Here is a 19,823-nt window from a genome sequence, read left to right as displayed (position 1 = left end):
TCTGGAGGCATGGCACTGCCCTGAGCCAGGGCCGAGCTGTATTCCCCTCGCCACACTTTGCCTGTCTCAGAGCCCTCTCATATTTTCAGTGCTCACTAGACCATGAATTCACCTTCATACCAGTTTTAGTTATTTAGCTTCTCCTGCCACTAATAACTACCAAACTTCCACTGGCAGCTCAGCTTCCTCCTCAGGGACAAACTCCCGTGCCCTGCCAGGCCCACCGCAGACCTGAGGGGGACAGATCCTTGAACAGGAGGGAGCTGCTGAGGGGCATCTGGCACCAGCCAGCTACAGCTGAAGGCTGCATGTAATCCCCAGCACAAAGACTCTTGACTGCCGGGGAAATGAACAGAGAACGGGAGCGAGTGACAGTGGGATGGAGGGAGTGTAACAGGGAAGTGGGCAGGCAAATCAAGAGAGGGAGCAAAGAGAGTGATGCGAGAGAGGGAGTGGGAGACTAGCAGGATGGGGCAAAGAGAAAAGAAGGAAAGGCAAACAGACGAGAGGAAGGAGACAAAGCAATAGGGAGAGGAGAGAGGGAGACAGACAGAGAGCAGGGACGTGCCGGCCTCCCCTCGCAGCACTCTCCGGCGACTGACACTAATATATTCTACAGCTCTCCGTCAAATTGCAGGCATGGACTCTGTGGCCCCCAGGAGTGCCTGTATCTCAGCCAGACCGCAGCTGCGGGAGGGCTGTGGCACTGCTGGGGAGTGGTGCAGGCTACGCGGCCATATGGGAATGTCTCCAAGCCGGGAGGGAACAGGAGTCAATTCCCCTGTGTCCACTGGCCATGGATGGGGGAGTGACTGCCCAAACACGAGTGGAGGAACCAGCTCAGTGCCAGGAGCGTGCCAGGTCAGTGGCACAGCTAAGCCACGGGCATAGTCCCACCTCCGCCTGCTCTCCTTTCACCAAGCAGGCTCACTCTCTGATCCGTCAGGTTTCTCCCACTTGTTTCTCAGCTGAAGTTCACTCTCAGAGCAGTGACATTTCACTCGGAAAGTGAGCAGCTGCTGATGGCGAGTGATGCTCCCAGGAGCTCCAGCCTACCCTCTGGGGCACGGTGCTACATGAGACACCCAGCAAGGGGCAGAGGTAAATGTGGTGCCCTTTCAGTGTCGAGCCACTCACCCCAGGGTCAGGGACAAATAGCACCTCTGGGGATTTCCTTCTTCCTGCCCACAGTAAACCCCACCCATGCTCTCCGCTGGCTGCCTGCCTCCCTGTTTCTACCTGGCCATGTGGCACTGTTCAAGACTGTACACAGCTCATACAGTCCCTTTCTGGGGTGAAGCAGTAACAGAACTGTATGTGGCAGTGTGTAAGGAGCCAAAAGGTGCCAGAGCCTTGTCGGTCCTAAACCCCACTGCAAATGAGATCTTGGGACCAGAGGATGTCTTCTCTCTGCCCCACTGCATCCTGTGCATGAAGCCATGCACACACAGGAGCAAAGCAAGCAGCCATGCATGGGGGAACCGCTGTTGCCCCCAAGGCATTTATGGCTGCTCTTACCTAGCCTGAAGCACTGCGATGCAAATGGGGATCAAGAACAATGTAATAAAGATCTCACTCAGCAGCTCCCAGACACTCTTGTCCTTGGCCAGGCCCAGCTGCCCCTCCATCCCACCCCAGGCAGGGATTACAGCACTCATGGGGTGACAGCTTACATGCCATGGTGATGGGCACAGTCTAAGAACTTGACCAGAAGTGTCAACCCTGGCAGAGTCCCATGTGAGCCAAGCATCTCCTCCTTTCCCTGAGATTTCTCCCCGGCCCGAAGTTTCCTGTCACCAGAGTTTCGGTGGATCAGTGATGCCGGTTTGCCAAGGCTGATCGGAGGGAGCAGAGTTACCGTTCCTGCAGCAAAGAACAGGCTGCCTTCACTCCACCGCCCTCCTCCTCCCGAAACCGGGATGCATGGGGGGGAAATGCCCCCTTCCTTCCCAGTCCCTTTCCCCTTCATAAAAAAAAAAGCTTTGTGCAAACAATAGCTCACTGGAGCCCCCGCCCTCTCGGAAGGAAAACAAACACCCGGATCACTGCAAATTAGAGAATGTTTCGCTTCACTTCATCCAAACAGGCTGACAATTTTTTTGGGTTGTTGCCACGGCGACAGAATAACACAGCGTTCAGCCTGTTGCAGAACAATCAATTAAGTTAATGCCTCCGAGTGCCTGTTTACTCTTCCATTTAGGAGGTGCTGCTGTCTCTCTCTCTCTTTCTATCTTTCATTTCAATTTGTCCTCCTTTGCTTCTTTTCCCTCTTCCCTACTTTATTCCCCCTAAAATAAAGTCCCTTCTCCCTCTCTGGGTCAGTAACTAAGCTTCCACTTTAGGGGGTGAGTGCATGGAATAAAGTTTCTTTCTCTTTTTCTGTTTCATTCTCTCTCTCCTCTTCCTGGTGACAAGGGACCTGGGAATCCAGCTGTCCCTACCTCTTGTCTTTCACAGCATCCTTCCCACTTTCCTCCTAGATATCCCAGTAGCATGCAAGGCCTCCAAAGACAAGTTACTGCCACAAGGCATGCAGGGGTCACTCTCACCAGAAACAGGCACCGGTAACTCTTCACTAACTCAGGAAGGACCTGACACAGCCCACTGAAATCAATGGAAATCTTTCCAGTGCTATGACTTCTTATTTGTGCTGCAGTAGTGTGTAAGGGGCCCCAGGACACTGTGCAAACCTGGAACGCCAGGCCTGAATGGGCTTTGAGGCTGGCCCTGCAGACACAATTCAGCAAAGCATTTGAGCTTCTGCCCTTTGATTTTAATGGGACTTACGCAGGTGGTTCAAGCACTTTGCTGTTTCGAAGCCTAGCCTGGGAGACCATGGGTGGCGCAGGCTGGCACCTTGAGGTGAGCATCAGCAGGAGAAAAAATCCTTGGCCAGTTGTTTAGTCCTTTAAAAACAATTTGCTGGAGGTGTCCACCCCACCTGCAGCCTGCCAGGCTTCCCCCGTCTCGCACACTTTGCACCACTTCCTGTATCGCCGCCTACGTGAGCAGCGAAACTCGGTTGCTTGGCTTCACTACCCCTTTACAGTCACTTCCATATTCTCCTGCAGCTGCAGTGCTAACAGCCTGAGCCCTCGTCCACTGCCCTTCTCAGCACATATTTTTACCCAGGAGGGTAAAAATCACAGCTCTCTGCTACACCAGGGATACCGGGGCACCTGCTTAAGGCCAGGCCAGCACTGGGTTACCCCTCTGGTAGCCCACTCTCTCACCAGCACAATGGCCTGTTTAGGTCTTCAGCCACCTGGGGGAAAGAGTCTAGCTCGCCAGTCCTGGCTGGATTTAATGGAGTTTAACTGAAATTAGGAGAGAACCCTCCCCCCTCATTAAAATACAAACAGAGCCCAGAACAGGTATCACAGCCCTTGCCCTTTGCAGACATATCTTCAATGCACAGCCTATAATAAATGATGTAGCAGGTGGGATAAGAATGCAGAGAATGTAGGGAGGGGAGCTGAGGCACAGGATCCAAGCTACCCCAAGTGAGATCCTTGGAGAAGCGCCTGGCTTCCCCAGGTACATGACCTACAGGGCCTGAGGAAAGAGATGGGCAAAGGACAGGGGTGTGCGGGCAGATGGGGATGCTAAATAGATTTTCCCCTAGCCTCCTGGTTTAGTAAAAGACACCCAGGGCTTTGGCCGGCTGCAGGCCGCCTGGGCTGGGCACGGGAGGACAGAGGCCCCATCAACCTCTCTCTTTCTCTCTCCCCCGCCCTGAGAACAAGTTGTCAGCAGAACCTGTTGGAGCACGGGCTCGTTGACTGCTCCCTGTCCATTACAGCCCAGATTATAAGCATATTGCACAGTGCTCTCTGCACGGTGCTGGGGAAATCCAATACGCTGAAAGGTTAATGCAATCAATTAGGGTGACAAGGAAGTAGAGTAAAGCCTTCCGAGTAGATGAAAGGGAGAGAGAGATGGAGAGAGAGAAAAGCAAAGAGAAAAGGGGGGGCGGGGGTTAGAGAGCACAGAGAGAGATGGTGGGGGGAAGGTGGAGGAGGAAGAGGGAGCCAGCAGGAAGTCTGGCCTCCTGGACTGCAGGCCCCAGCCAGCTGAAGCAAGGATCAGGCTGCCTGATGTCCTGTTGTGGACTGGGGTGATGTGTCCCACAGGATGCGCCGCCTGCCCAGGACAGCAGGGCTCTCCCAGCCTGGTTGTGTTATCATGGACGCAGCATCCCTAAGGTGCCAGGTGCATGGACCCTTCCCTAGGGAGTTCACAAGCAGGTCAAGGCGCCCAGTGCATGGAGTGCCCTGCCTGGGAACACTGCTCAGCCAGGGTTTCATCAGAGCCCTGCTGCTTGACCATGCTTACCTGCTTGGCTGGCCATAAGACAGGCATGGAGGGAAGAGAAGAGAGGGCAAGGAAAAAGATAGTGTGACAGCAGAGACAGGGGCAGAGAAGGAAAGGAACAGACGGGGAGTTTTATCTCCCTCCCTCCTTGTGGCTCTGAGCACAGGGCAAGGACGAGGATAAAGCGTCTCCCCATGCAGCATCTCGGTGCACATCAGTTCACCCCTGTGGCAACAGCTGTCCTGTACTGCCTTGCTCTATCTCCCTTGCCAAAAAAGTGGCATTGTGGATTTCTGTGGCTGGGGTCTGTGATCCTCATGGTGCCCTAAGCCTTGAGTTTCTGAAAAGCAAGAGCCCCTCTCCCTAGCAGTGCTGCCTCCCTCTGAGCAGGCTGTCCTGGGCCTGTCCTGCAAGCTCAGCAAGCTCCACATTTGGGCATTTGCCTGCAGGGACAGGCAACAGGCTATACGCTGGTAAAGTGTGGATATGCCAGTGTCACAACACAGCACCTGCCCTGCCAGACAAAGCCACACCACCCCAAGCAGCCTCTCCCTGGGGCACTGAGCTCTCTCCCCAACCCTGGGATGGCCTGCGAGGGCTGGCTGAGCTCCTGCTCTCTGACTCCCCATGCTGAGCTCCACTTCATTAACCTGGGCTGGCAGGTCAGCGAGTGCGGCCCTTGCCTACCACGGCTCCAGCTCTCGCCTCGGCCAGGCCTGGGAGAATGTGACACCAGCTCATTAGGACAAATTATTACTCTATAACCCCTGCCGCAATGTCCTTTAATATCCCTATTTAGCCAGAGACAAGTCCTGGTGGGCTTCTTGCCATTAAACCAGCCTCGCAAATCACCAGAGGCACAAGTACCAAGCTCCCTGTTCCCAAATGGAGAGGAGAGAGCCCAGCACCTAGCCCAGGACCCTGCGGGTGAGGAGGAAGGGCTAGGTCCTAGCTGACTGCCCCAGACAGGGAGTCCTGGCATGCTGGGGGTTGCTCTATGGCCATTCAAATGAGCACAAGTTCCCATCTTTCTGCATTTCAGGGCAGCACAGGGACCCCTATCCAAGAGCCCTCAAACCAATGAGATTACTGTTCAGGACACTGGTCCATTTGCTCTGAACTACCCCCTTGGTAGGTCTGTGCCCTGCTTTGTTTCCACCTCTGGCCCAAAAGCTACATGACACAGAGTCTGGGGCAGCCCCACTACCTTCTCCACTTCATGAACTGCGTAAATACAGGGGCCTGGGCTTCAGCCAGGGGTGCAGTATGTCCCCTGTCTGTATCTCTACTGGGGCTTATGGACACATCCAGTGTGCAGGCCTGCAAGTAGGCACTGCTCAGGGAGGGATCAGTAGTCACTGTGCACTCCCTACCTGGATGGAGGCCATGCTAACAGCTGGCAGACCGTGGGGGAACAGAACTCCGCACACAGACAGCAAGCGAGTGCCTCGCTGGGGACGGATGGCTGCCGGCTGGCCAGGGCTCGTCCGACTCTTGCAGAGCCTCAGCAACTCGGGCCCAAGGGAGACAGCGCAAGGAGAAACAGGCCTCTGCCCCAGAGTCCAACAAAGACTGTCACTGAACAGAAGTGGAGAAGGATCAAGCAGATCCCTCTGACCCTGGCACCCAACTCCAGAACTGTCTTAGGGGAGAGTGGGGAAAAGGGAAGGAGGAGAATGAACCAAGAGAGTGAGTGAGAACAAGAAAGGAAACAGTTCCAGACCAGATAGAAGAGAGCAAGAAAGGAGAATCAGAAACAGAGTGAGGAGGGGAAAAGGGAAGTGGACGGGAAAAGAGAGGGAGCCTGAGAATGGACAGGACAGGAGAGAATGAGAGCGAAAGGAGGAGGGAGAAGCGAGAGACAGAGAGAGGAAAGAGAAGAGAAAAGAGCAAGAAAAAGGAGCACAGCGAGGGAGCGTGCGGGGCGAAGCACAGAGCTGTAACCAGGGTTGTGAAGCATGAAAAGGGAAGAATCTGCCTGTTCCTTTCAGCGCTTGGAGCATGGTGCTCGGTGGTGACCTACACTGCGCCTGGCTGTGATCACGTTTTCAGGGCCACTGCCTGCCGATCCCAAACAATGATGGGGAGCCTTTGAAGTCAGAGAAAGAAGCCGCAATGTGAACGGGGGATTTTTTGGGGGGTGGGAGGAAAAGGAAGGGCCAAGCGGGTGGGGGAAGAGGTTGTGAGGACAAAACCCAGAGTCGGTCCCAGCGGGGTGCTCCGAAACGCGAGAGACAAAAAGAAAACAAACAGTTTATGAGTAGGGCACATGCTGCCTGTGTCTGCATCCCCCGCGCCGCCCGCCCCCCGTGCTCCCAGGGAGGCTTCTGTTCCCCAGCAATGATGGATGGACGCACAGGGCCATTCACTCCTGCCATGTTACAGCAGAAATATTTACATAACACTGGCCTTCCACCGGTCACCTCTGACACTGCCCAGCCTGGCTTGGGGGCCTCTGGCACCAGCCGGCCTGGACTTGGGCCCTCCCCAGCACCTCTCAGACTGGGTCAGGGGCTTCTCTGACATTGCCTGGCCCAGCTTGAGGGGTGCCCTCTGACACTGCCCAGCCAGGCAGAGGGGCCTGGACTAGCCCCTGGGCTCTCCCAGTCCCCTCTGGCCTGACAGCCCAGGCCCAGGAGCTCCTCCAGTGCTGCTCAACCCAGCCTGGCAGCCCCTCTGAGACCTCGGTAAGCTGGCCAGATGCTCAGCAGAGAAGACAACCCCAACTCTCTCTCCCTAATGTGTCACTTGCACCACAGCCCCATTGTTCTCTTTGCTCCCTCCCTGCCTGGCCCCCTGCAATTTCACAGGACTCCAATCCATCACTTCAAACTGATCCACCCTGCTGTCCCCAAGCAGGATTCCCAGCAAGCACCGACATTCCCAAGTAGCCAGAGAGACCTGTCATGACCAGTGCACTTGCCAGTGGAAGCACAGTTCCAGGTCTGAGAGAAATGACATCTAGATGAGGTCCTGGAAGAGCCAGGACACTTGGAAGGCCAGAGGGTCTGCTGAATGAAGCTAGGTTCTGTGGGGACATTGTGATTCAGGAACGATTCAGGGAAGGAGTGGAAAACCTCTGGAAGCAGATGAAAGGGCCAAGGGGGAAGACTTGGGATTGTGGAGGGTTTGCAATGAGGAGGTTAGGATGATTAGAACAATCATGGGAAGAGCAGTGAGATCTCAGATGCTGTGGAGCAGATCCTGAGAAGGAATAAAAGCAGAGTGGGGTTTTCAAAGGAGTGTAAGGGAATTAGGCCCCCAAACTACTGTCTCAATGGGATCTGAGCTTTTAACTCCTGCCCATTCTAGACTGGGAAGCCCTGGAAAACAGGTTGTAAGAAACTACCATGCCATGAGTACTGGGGCATGGACTACGTGACTCTTGAGACCCTTTTCCATCTCTGGCTCCAGGAGACCATGACACTCCAGTCTGCCGGAGCCCAAGGAATGAAGAGATTTGGATAGAGAGTGGTGCTGTGGTTTAACTATATGCAAGTCTCACTCTGTGCCAGCACAGATGCATCATGTGAAATTACTTTTGTTCAGATTCAGCTCAGTTTATCCCCAGAGGCGCCAGGGAGTGGGTCTCAGGTGTATGGAGACCAAGCCCTCTTCCCTCTCTCACCTGGACAAGGTGAAGAAGAAAAGGCCCCACAGCCCACTCCCATCCCCTCTTCCCCCACTTTTCCCCCATGCACATCGCTGCACCAGAAAGGACCACGATGGCAGAGAGGCCATCCAGAACTCCCCAAAGACACAAACTCAAGAGCTTCGAGTGACCAAGACACAGACAGGGTTAGAGACACATGGGCCATGTCTGCACCAAGCCTTCCCCTTGGAAATGTCTCTCCAGAGATAACACTGGTTCCACCCCACCACCTCTGGCCACCCTGGGAGCCCTAGTGCAGACAATGCCACAACGACTAGGCCACAGAGTGAGAGACACGCAGAGGAAAAGAGAACCCAGGAGGGTGTGGTCACATACCCATTGCAGCCTGAAGTCTCTCCTACCTTTCGGAGATTTCAAGGCCTGGTTTCTAGCCTGGTTTTTAGCTGTAAAGTCACTTCATCCTGAGAAGGAAAGAGAAGGAAGATGGCTAATGTTTAGACATATCCAGCCCAGGATGCACAATGCATGCAGAGGAGCCCCAGGTCAGAGATGGGAGCACCAGAAAGCATGGGATCTCTTCCACTCCAGCCAGAGCAGCCACGCAGACCCCGGGATATAAAGCAAGGAGCTCCCCTTTCTGCGCTTAGCTAAATGGTGCAGTGCTTGTGAGTACATGCAGCACCACCCTGGGAGACACAGGCCCCTGCCCTGGTGACCAGGGAGCTCAAGGACTAGTGAGGAGTAGATTAGTGGGATAGTAAAGAGCGCCCCTTACTGGGCAAGGTCCTGCCTCACTGTTCAGCACAGGGACATGCAACAACAGACAAGCCTAATGCCCTTCATTATCCAGGTGCTGAATTTTCTGCTGGTTCTTTATACATCAGAGATCCTGGAGTATAAAGGGTCCCTCACCTGGTCTCCACCTGACTCTGCCCCACACCCGTGCTCCTCCTACTTTCTCATGCCCCCTCCTTTATCATCATGCCCCACCCAGTCAACACATAACTCCGCCTCCAGATCTGAGCTCCTCCCACTCTCACCTTACTCCGCCTCTATTTCTATGCTCTTCCCACTCTCCATCAGGCTCTGCCCCTAGCACCGTGCCCCTCCCCCTGACCCTGCCCTTCTCAGAGCCTCACAAGCACTCTGCTGCTATACCCACTCTGATGCATAGATGGGGTGCCAGCCCCTAAGGGGTGCTGTATGGGCTCAAGGTACACGGTGTCCCCCCAGCCGTTCTTCTACACCCATTAGCTACTGGGGCAATGCAGAGAACAGGGAGAGAAAAGAAAGGGGACAGGGGAAAAAAAAAGTCACAGCAAAACACAGGAAAAGTAAATTGAATTATTTAAAACCATATGTTCCAAAAATGTGACAGAGCATAAAAGCCGCGCTATGAGACTTCCGGAGGGGGTTATCCTGCACAGGCACTGCGGGAGGAGCGAGGGGGAAGGGCAATGGCTCAGAAAGCAGCCAGCCATGGGTTCCCTTCTCCTGGGGAGACCGGGAGGGTGACAGAGCGCTCAGGAAGCCTGCAGGCCGGGAAGGGAGGGAGCTCTGCCCAAGAGTGTGTGAGGGTGCCAAAGTGCTTCCCATCACCAATGAGTCCCTCCCCTCACCCCTGGGCAGGGGCTCAGCTGGGCACACGGGGACAGGGCAGTGACGTGGCCCACCTAAGGTCACAGGTGTGCAAGAGGCTGAGCCCAGGAATCCCCACTTTCCTTGCTGGGCTCTAATTGCAACCGCATGCTGGCTACTGCAAAAGGGTCTAGCTTCCCTGACCGGCCCCTCTGAACAGTCCTGCCTACCTACGAACCCCAGAGAGGACAGTGAGAGGGACTTGGCTCTGGGAAGCCTTGGCTGCTGCAGGGACCAAGCGGTCACTTGTGTTTTGGGTCCTGGTGTTGTGTGTATTTGGGCGGCCTCCTCTCATTGCCAGACACTGCGAAGAGAGACAGCCTGGCTTTGGCCAGACAGAGGGAGGGACCCAGTGAAGGGAGCCCCATCGTGAGGAAGACGCATTGCCATCGGCTCCTCTCCAAGCCCCATACTAACGAGGCTGGGGACCCGGGTGTCCTCTCTGGCAGCTGCAAGCGCTGACAGTGCCCTACCTGCACTGCCACTCCCCCCGGCCCAGCCCACTCCCCTTCTCTCTCTCACTTTTCCTCCCTTTTGTTCTCCTCCCTTGTTTGCTCTTCCTCTCCTCACTCTCCCATCCCGTCACTCTCTCTTTTGTTCTCTCCCTCCCTCCCTCCTTCCCAGGGCTCTCCCCGTTCCCCTCCCAGCCCCCCAGGGCAATCCATGCCCCAGTGTGGGACCAGCTCTTAGGTTTGGGGTTTTAATGGTTTTTTGCCCCTCATTTCAGATGCAGCTTATCAATGATGCAAGAGGAATAACGCCAATTTACTTAGAATGTGTAATCCCCAAATCAGATTGGGGGATTGTATGAGGCAATATGACCTTGCATATGTCTCCATTAAAGCCAGCCAGGCCTCCTCTTGTATTCTGTGTTCCCAGTACATATTTAGACAGATAACGCTAATTGTACTTGACATGTCCTCTTAAGGATGGACTCTTCCCTCCCCCAGCTCTGCCTGCCTTCCCTGCCTGACAAAGCGCCAGAGCACAGCCCGCTCCACAGCACACCACCTGCAGGGCAGGGCACCGCCAGACCCGGTGGGCGTCCTGACAGGGACCCCCTCCGCTCAGCTCTGCTGGGGGAGCACTTGCTGCTCCCCTTCCCTGAGTGAGTGCACTGTGCGCATTCACTGCTCTGGAGGGAGCCGGGCTGGCTCAGCAAGGGCCGGGGGTGGGGGAGTTTCTGGGACATGCTTAATCTGGGATTAAAAGTTGTTATTGTAGCAGCCTCAAATTCTCAAATAAAACCTGCTCCGTGTGGCCTTCATGCCTCCTTGCTCTGCCCCATTGCTCCCCCTGCCTCTCCCCAGCTCTGCCCACATGGCCATCGTCTCTCCACCTCAGCACCTAAACTCTCCTGTCTTCCCTTCCCCATCTCCCCATGTCTTGTTCTGGCTGTCCTAGTGCACGTGGCACCACTCTTCTCTGCCAGCCCTCCCTCCCACTCCTCGCTTCTTAGCCCCACTGCCTCTTCCCTTCTTTATGCCCCTCTTTATCAGAGGCTTAATATCAAAGTACTAGTGCTTTCTATAGTGTGAAGAGCTGAGCTGAAGCAAGGGGTAGGGACACTGTCGGGAAGGTTTGTAACCACTTCAGGGCAGCTGGGCTGCAAGGTACTTTGGCATCTGTGACCCCACCGCACAGCCTTGCAGTATCCCATCTCTTTTCCAAGGAGGGGCTCCCGGCCTGCATCACCATCAGCTCCCACAGCTGGGCAGCAAAGTCCTCTCCGTATAAATATTCATACCTGGCTACCAGCCTAGAGATCCCAGCCCTGGCTCCTCGGGAACAACGGAGCCACCTGGACATCCCTCTTCGCCTGTGCCCGGCCATGCAGCTCTGCTCTGAAGCCAGCAGGCAGGCAGGAGGAAGTGTGCATGAAGAAAACCAGGCAGCTTCAAACTCTTGGCCAAAGTGGACTCAGATTTTTTTTTCTTTTCCCCTTGACACACCATCCTAATTCGACTTTTTCAGTATCTTTCCTTCAACAACCTTTTTTCCTTCCTCCCCTTCCTACCCGGCAACTGCGCATTTATTAATTCATGAGGCACTAATTAGTTCTTTGTTTAATTTTGTGTTAAACAGACTGACCGGAATGATAACGACTTGCAGCGTTGCATTACGGTCCCCAACCGCCCCTGTTTTCTGACAACAAGGGAGCGCAGCGAGACTGGCGTGATGAACCCCAATTCCCACTCCAGTTGCACTTCATTAAGTCAAAATGTGACAAGAAGCTTAGAGAGCAACTTTCAGATCGGATCGCACATAACAATTGGGCAGGAAACTTTCCAAAGGGGGGAAGCGGGAGAGGCGCGCAGAATGAAAGCTGGCACTGGCGCGCAATTCCCCTAGCACGCTCATCTTAAAGGAACAGCACGCAGGCGAGGCTGGGCGAGGTGGAGTACGTGCATGTTGGCAGAGGGGGGACTGGAGGCTAGCTCCCCCAGCAGCTCAGCTAATGGGTAGGACAAAACTTTTTGGGCCCCAGGTTGCATTTATGGCTGGCGGAGTGGCTGGCAGGGGCATTGGCTAGTGGGAGCAGGTGAGGATGCACAAGGTTCCCATCATGCACTGGGTCACTTGCGTGACTGTGTGAGCCATCTCCTCCCCGCGCCTTAGTTTTTCCCCCAAAACGACCTCCTCAGGCATATGGGAACAGTGGTACATCTGTACTCTCTGTATTACCCGGAGCTTGGTTCTGGCGAGAGGGACAGCCCTGGCAGCCTGGCAGAGTGAAGATAGCTTGCTCCCTGGTGCGGGGGCTGCGCTTTCCTATGGGGCTGTCCAACCCACTACAGTCAGGCACTGCCCCAGTCTAAATTTAAAGGAATGAAAGATCTGAAGGCAAGATAGCTTGATAAGTGGCTGAGCAAGTGTCCACACACACATGCACGTGCAAATCCTGCTCTGTCCCACTTGCCCTTGAACTCTCTGCTGAGAAGCCCAACAGCAAGAAGAGCAGCAATGAAAGCAATGCATTCTGGAGTGGGAACGAGAGTCTGTTTGGACTCTAGTCCTCCACAAAGACCAGCAAAGGTCAAGGCCAGGTTTGGCTGGATGTTAATTGGTCACTTGGGACCAAAGGGTTCTGCAGCCGATAACCCACACCTTGAGACCACCAGGAGCCCCTATGCTTCTAGCTCATTAAAGTGTGGCGCAGGCTGTAAAGAGTCTGGAGAGAAGTGACAAAGCCCATCGGGGCTTGAACTACTCACTGACAGGGATGTGCCTGAAGAAGCAGAAAGGAACGTAAACCTCCTCTGAAATGGGCCCCTTGCATCAACTCAGAAAGCCTACACGTTCCATGGATACTTGTGCTGTTGGGATAACGGACAGGGCTTGCATGGGCTAGGGTGTAACTTAGAAAGATCTCAACCCAGAGAATGGTTTGGCATTTGTCCACAGCCATTCTAAAACTGAAAAGAGCCACCTCTAATTAATAGACAAACTTTGTTTGGGAAGAGCCCACAGCTGGAAGAGCGTCTCAGGATTCAAGAGCATTGACCTGTGTTGTGTGTGGGGAGCCTTGGGTTGGAACAGCTGTAGGGAGGCTGCAGCTCACCCTGCATGGGAATTCAGAGCTAGGCTGCAAAGGCTAGGTGCACTGGCAGAACTGGGCAATGGGCAGAGTGTGCTGGCAATCCAGGCAGAAGTTAATTGGCAGAAACCTGCCTAGCACCTGTGCATACCCACATTATCAGTTCCTCCTGTGGGTACGGGCTCTGAAAGAAGCAGGAGCATTTCTGAAGGGGAGAGGCAGCCAGACTATGGCGAGGTGTCACATCTTGGCATTTGCTTGTAGAGTCACAGCTGAATACCGTATTGACTTGAGCTAGCTGATGCATGGGATCTAGCATTTGTACTGGCCTCTGTCTTCCCTGGACATTTTAATGCAGCAGGGAGCCACGTGACTAGTCTTGCCTGGCTGCTGCATGATGGAAATACCATGAAAGTGCCAGCTCTCCTCTGCTTTCAGTCCTATGAACGCTTCTGGGGCAGCAAAGAACACCTAGACACAGATCTTATTATCACCAAGCCAGTGCAGCTTGTTGGGACTCCAGAGGGGGGGAAAGGGAGTCAAAGCCAGGTCAACAGAGAAGGGGCAGGACCCCCAAGTGCTGAGAAGCATCCCAAGCTCTCTCTAGCCTGGCACACCACCTCTACCCCTCTCTCAATGTACCAGGGAGCCTAGATGTGTAAGGCAATTGTGCAGCTACTCTTAAGCCCTGGCACCATTAAATATGGGTTAGAGGCACAAGGAACTTCATTGCAATCTGTTAAGCAGACATTTTAGAGCAAAGATGAGGGCAGATAAAGAGACTGTCCCTTAGAACAGCCCAGGTGTTAGGAGGGGCTCCCAGCCCAGCCAGACTCAGCAGGAAGGGTAGCATGGGAAGAGTCACTCCTTGCACAAAAGCTCAGCAGTGCTGGGAGCTCTGAGGGAGAGGCTGATGATGTGTTCAGGGCCAGCTGGCCAGGGCCTATCTAGAAGAAAAGACACCATCCAGCCCCCAGCCTGGAGTTCGCTTACTGGTTCTCTCTGGCTGGCTATTTATGCCCACGTGTCTGCTCCTATTGATCCTGGAAAAAAACTGGGCTGAATGGAGAGACATGGAAGGGAACCTCGCTTCCTCTTTTGATTTGACCCTTGCTTCATCTTCATCTTCTGATTCCCCCAAAGAGCAACAATAGCAGCCGTCATGCAAGCTATACCCGCAGGCTTGCTCAATGGCATCTAAACCCCAAAGCCCCTTTACAAGGGGCAGAGCCTCAAGCTGCTCTGAGCCTAGGTAATGAGCAGTAAAAATTGGCCATGCCCTGTCCCTCCCCCTGCCAACTGTCTCCCCCAAATGTGACAGCGGAGCATCCCAGCCTCCAGACCAAAGCCTCTTTGACTAGGCAAACTCTCCTGCCAGGAGGACTCCCCCGCCTCCTTCCCTTCCCTTCCCCTCCATCTGGCTGGGAGCAGCATGGGACCAAGCGTTCTTTCCAACCCTGGGAGAACCCTGCAGCTTCTCTCTCATAAAAAAGAAAAATGGGAGCTATAAAAAAAAAAGAAAGAAAAGAAAGAAAAAAAGAAAGAAAGCAAAAGGAAATCGCTGTAAAGGGACAGCAAGGTGCCCCCGGCTCCCAATGCCCCTCCCAGCCCTCTGGGGAGAGGCTGCTGCCAGGCCACAGCCACATCTACAAGGGGGTGTGAGGAGCTAGAAACCCAGGTCTGCCATGCCTCCCCCCGCTCTGCAGAAACCTGTTGAGCAGAGGTGAGTTTAGCGCAATAACTACCAGTATGAGAGGAAGACAGGAAGTTTGGAGCCCAGGGCTGTGAGCCCCATGAATCGCCTCCTTGGTGGTGCCCTATGGCTAAGCGACCGCAAGCTGTCTCTCTTGGGGGCTGGATCTGCATAAGGATGGAAGCAAAGATCCTCATCCACCTTCACACTCAACACCGTGTGTCTGCAATGAAGGCAGCCAAGAGCAGGGAACAGCTGGGGACCGCAGCTGAACGACACATCTGGAAAGAACCCTACCAGGCTGACCCAGCACTGCAGTGGAGGGGAGACGGACAGGGGCTCCCTTCTCCTCCCCTCCCTTCCTCCCCATCCCTGGCCCCGGCCCCGGCCCCGACCCAAGGCATCTGGAAAGCACAGCAGTCCCCCAAACTTGGCATTCGCCAGCCCTGGGCTGGCTCCTGCTAATTTGCTGTCAGGCTGCCTAAGCAAACCAATTAAAACTAATCATTAATTATAAAAGAGAGAGCGCGGGATTAGAAGGATGGAAAGGGCACAGGGAAAAGAAACATGGTAGGAAAGAGAGGGAGGGGAAGACAAGGACTACATGCAGTGGGCCAAAGTGGGTGCTTGGGTCCATGCTGCCCAACTTAGGGTGAGACCCAAGGCACGGGGAGCGGGTAATCCATGTACAAGACGCACAGGGGAGAGACAGCAAGAGAAAGCAAAGGGAGAGGAGGGCAGTGCTGTGGCAGTCAGACAGACAGACAGAGCTTGACACAGGTAGAGGGGGGCCAGTACCCAAGGGAAGCTTGTGTTGTGCTGTGGAAGCCAGTAGAGGTACACAACTTGACACCAGCTGGTTCAGCCGGCCCCAAGGGCTAGTTCAGCCTCTCTTCCCCCTGGCACCAGGCAGCGCCCTGCTACCAGGGCCGTTCTGCTGGGGTCAGTGGAACGAGAAGCGACTCAGCATGGAGGCAGGGTGGCTGGACCCTCAGCCCAGAGAAAGGCAGAAAGACGAGGAAGAGGCACTGAGCGCAAAGCAAGAGAGAAGGGCGAAGCAGGCGCACGGACGTGTGTACCCGGACCCAGGAATGCTGTCTGGTCCCCTCTGTCCCTCCACGTCAGGGTTATCGGCTCTCCTGGAGCAGATGCCCGAGACAAGGATGAAAAATGGGACGTCCATGGAAAGCCCCTGGAGGAGGATGAGGACAGGGCGCTCACAGGCCCTGCCTGGCCTGACTAAATTACTGTCGATCCTGCCGGCTCCCCAATGAGCCAGCACTGCAGAGAACCCAGGCAGCTGTCAATGCAGCCAACACCCCCCACCCCCTCCTGCCACCTCCACTCCTGCTCCGTTTTGTTCCCCTTCCCTGCACACACACACGCTCCCCAACTCTGTCCTTTTGAAAAGTCTCGGGTCCGTGTCAGGCCGGCGGATGGCGGGGGAGTGGGGGCAGTGTCATGGAAACGGCCCCTTTCCTGGGGAAACATGCTGTTCTTCCCCCCTAGCCCTGAGTCCCCCTTTTGAGGAGCTGTCAGGATCCTGAGTGAGTGTCACACGACCCAAGGACCAGGCGTGACCAAGCCTATTTTCTGCCTCAAATTTGATTGATTAAAAAACTTTTTAGGAAAACCATGTTAAAAGACAAAAAAAAAAGGGGGGGGAGGGGGGAGAGAAAAAAATAAAATAGAAAGGGCCAAGTGAGGGGGAGAAAGGCCTCTGTGTTGGGTTTCCCTGGCAATAGCACCAGGGGACAAGTGTCAGAGGAAGCTAAACAGCATAACCAGGCCAAAAAGAAAGGTCAAAGGAAGCATGAAACTTTAACACAACAGTGATTAAGATAATGATGAAGCTGGGGATCCCAAAAAAAAAAAAATACAGCCCGCACACCCCACACGCTCCAGGTGACAGGGTGGGAGCACTGGGCTCAGTGGGAAGAGGCGGCTGGGTCTCCTGGGAGTCTGGGGCTGCTTGGGTGGATAAGAGGCGTGACAGAGAAAACAAAGTGAATTTTGGGGGGGTTGCATTTTTGAAGCCAGCCAAAGAGAACCAGCCCAAAGGCAGTGGTTTCACCTGAGCTGGCGGGGTCCACACCCCAAGTTCAGCGGGCAGCCTTTTCCCCATGTGGGGCTTGAACCTGCCACTCGTGATGGAGCTCCTTGAGAACGTTTCTCCAAGCCTGGGTGAGAGTCAACCTGCTGACTCTGCTAGGGCTGGGTGAATCACTGCATCTGAAAGCGCCATGTCGAGTGGAGGAGGATCTGTCCCTTTGCCTGTAAATGGCGGGTGAAGAAATGCCACAAAAAACATCAGGAGGAAAGGACTCTGCTCTTGGTCTCTGTTAGCATAGTGGGCTGCCTCTGCTGTCTGCCTCCCCCTCAACGCCCCTCTCCCCCTACCTCTCTCTTTCTCACTCTAATCTTTTCGCTTGCCTCCATCCCTGCTCCTCCTCTCCTTTTTTCCACATTTCTCTTGCTTCCTTTGCACTGCTTCTGCCCCAGCCACCGTCTGCTGGGGAAGGAGCCCTGTATGACATTGCTGCAAGGAAAGAAAAGATGACTGGGCAGCGGGACTGAGGATGGTGTGGGGTGAACAGGTCTCGCAGCCCTCTTCTCTCTAACCTCAAGATTCCCACGGTCTAATCCAGTGCCATTTAGGCCTGTAACTCTCTCCAAGTTGGGAGGAACTCAGATCCCTGCAGAAAGTGTCCTGCTTCTGTACTACCTAATGAAACTGAGCTGAGAGATCATCAGCAGAGAGGCTTCTTTCTGGTGTGGCTGTGGGAAACCAGACTTGACTACACTCTGCTCCCAGCTACAGCCACCCCGTCTGCTCGCCCTGATGCTAGCTGCTCAGGCACATACTTGCCAGGAACATCTGGACTCATTCTGGCCCACTGCTGTGCACGTGGCTTGGGCTCCTTTTTTAACCAGAAATCCTTTTTCATGAGCAGTCCTCTTGCATCACGTCAGTCCCTATCAGCAGCTCGCTGGCAAACTGCTGTTCTTAGCCCAGAGACTGGGGAGGGGGAGAAAGGAAAGCAGCCCTGGTGTGTGAGATCCTCGAGCCCCTGCAGTACTATTGATGGGACAACTGGGCATGCCCTGATTCAGGTCAGTGGACTGATGCACAGGTTTAGTGGGGCAGCCGATAAGTGGCCTCGGCATGTCCACCCTTTAGTCCCTCTCCCTCAACAGCCAATGCTTCCTGCTCGATGAGGCAGCTTGGATGTGGCTGTGAGATGGGTGCTTGGCAGCTGTACCTGTCAGTCTCATCTCTGCTCTCGCTGGCCTGTCTGAGCCTGGGCTCAGTGTAGCTATGGTTGGAAGTATGACAAGAAAATGGGCTCTCTGAGCCACAGCTGCCGGCTGCCCTGACGCTAACTCTCGTCAACCTCATGCAGCCAGCACAGTTACTGGAGAGCGAGCTGGATGGCATCCTGCTTCCTGTGTCAGTAACCAAAACCGAACCGCTGGCCATGAGGCAGCTGCTGAGCAAAGTGCAAACACAGCCATGCACACAGCTTTAATGGGCACCTCCACACACAAGTGCAGATGTGTACTGGAGAACAGCAGGAGGTGGGCAGCTCGAATCCAAGCTAAATATCCCCACATTCAGGACACAGAGTCTTCTATATCCCAGCTTGTGCCTACTGCATGTTGGCATACAATGTGCACGTGTGCTAATATACACCCACACTTATCTGTATACACTCATGCTGCAGCAGTCTAGGGGTGGGTGATCCTGCACCATTGACATCAGGGGAAGCTTTGCTACTGACTTTGGTAATACCAGACTCAGGACTAAAACACATAATACATGAACCTGCATATGAGCGCATAAATACATGCATGTGCGGAACAGATGCAGCCCCATCCTACATCATTTGCTAAGCTTGCACAATTAGCTCAAGCTCCCAGGCAGAACTGATCAGAAGACTATTTTTTCTGCAAAAGATTCTGATCCCAATTTTAGTTTTCTCCAAAACGATCTAGTATCTGACTAGCATAAAAAACAAAAAACGTTTGGTTCGGGGGTTTTCATCCAGACCCCCAAGACTTTTAATGAGAATCATTGTTTTTAATTAAAGAACGCCACTTCACCAAAAAGATCCTTTCTGTCAAACACTTCAATCCAAAACTTTCTAGCACCATATTTGCAAGCCTTCCCCTTCTCCCATTATTTAAATTCATGGACTTTTGCAAAGGGTGATTCCATTAACCTGCAATTATTTCTAGCTAGAAGAAGAGCCCATGCGCTGACAAGGAACCCGCAAAGGCATGACCGGCCCAGACAAAGTTTTCTATGGGGTAGACATAATTTGAAATACTTCACAGAAGGTGTGCAGAATGTAAGAGATGGGCATGCTATCTACTGAATAGCAGTATATTTTTATATTGTCAACTCCAAGCATTCAAAACTCATGGATCAGGTCCATAAAAGTGAGGAGATTGGGTTAGAAACATAAGGGCACAAATAACAACAACTATTATTATTATAACTATAATTATTATTATTAGGTTCTTTTGATTTTTCTGTTTTTGTTTTGGAGCTATCAGTTTGCACTTTTAATCTGTTATTTTCAGCAAGTAGAAGGGCTAAAAATTAAAAGAGGGGGAAAAAAGAACCAAAACCAAACCAAGAAAAAGCTGAGTGTCACACTGTCGCTTGACTCGAGGGACTGGAGCTTTAAGAAAACACACCATATATTACAAGACTAATGATAAAATAATGAGTTGGCAACACTGTGTTTAGTTTAGTGCTGGTATGAAATGTACTGAAAAGTCTAAGATACCAAGGATACTTGTAAATATTTTCTTAAGTCATCCTACTCATACATTTGAAAACATACCTTTTACGTGCGCGCGTACACACACACCCCCGCCCCCAAAGGGTGAACAAGCCAGTGTTAACTAGGGCTGGGCAAAACATTCATAACAAAATTCAAAACCCTCAGCATTAGAGAGGTTTGAATTTCACTGTGCATTCATGAAAATGATCCCATTTCTCACAAAAGGCAGCAAAA

General features: G+C 53.5%; 1 protein-coding gene across 3 annotated transcripts in view; it reads right to left on the bottom strand.

The window, feature by feature from the left end:
• The window catches only part of CASZ1 (castor zinc finger 1), a 214,605-nt gene that overhangs the window by 125,851 nt on the left and 68,931 nt on the right, over positions 1-19,823 (bottom strand). For all 3 annotated transcript variants that reach the window (XM_019511746.1, XM_019511747.1, XM_019511748.1), the window contains exon 2: positions 8,303-8,388. In XM_019511746.1, coding sequence (XP_019367291.1) covers positions 8,303-8,306 — 4 coding nt within the window. In that variant the 5' untranslated portion in view covers positions 8,307-8,388. The remainder of the gene's footprint in view (positions 1-8,302; positions 8,389-19,823) is intronic.

This window comes from Gavialis gangeticus, unplaced genomic scaffold, assembly GCF_001723915.1.
Source record: "Gavialis gangeticus isolate Ggan-Ray unplaced genomic scaffold, GavGan_comp1, whole genome shotgun sequence".
Classification (NCBI taxonomy): Eukaryota; Metazoa; Chordata; order Crocodylia; family Gavialidae; genus Gavialis; species Gavialis gangeticus.
The sequence above is the reverse complement of the archived record's forward strand: the minus strand, read 5'-3'. Positions and strand labels throughout refer to the sequence as shown.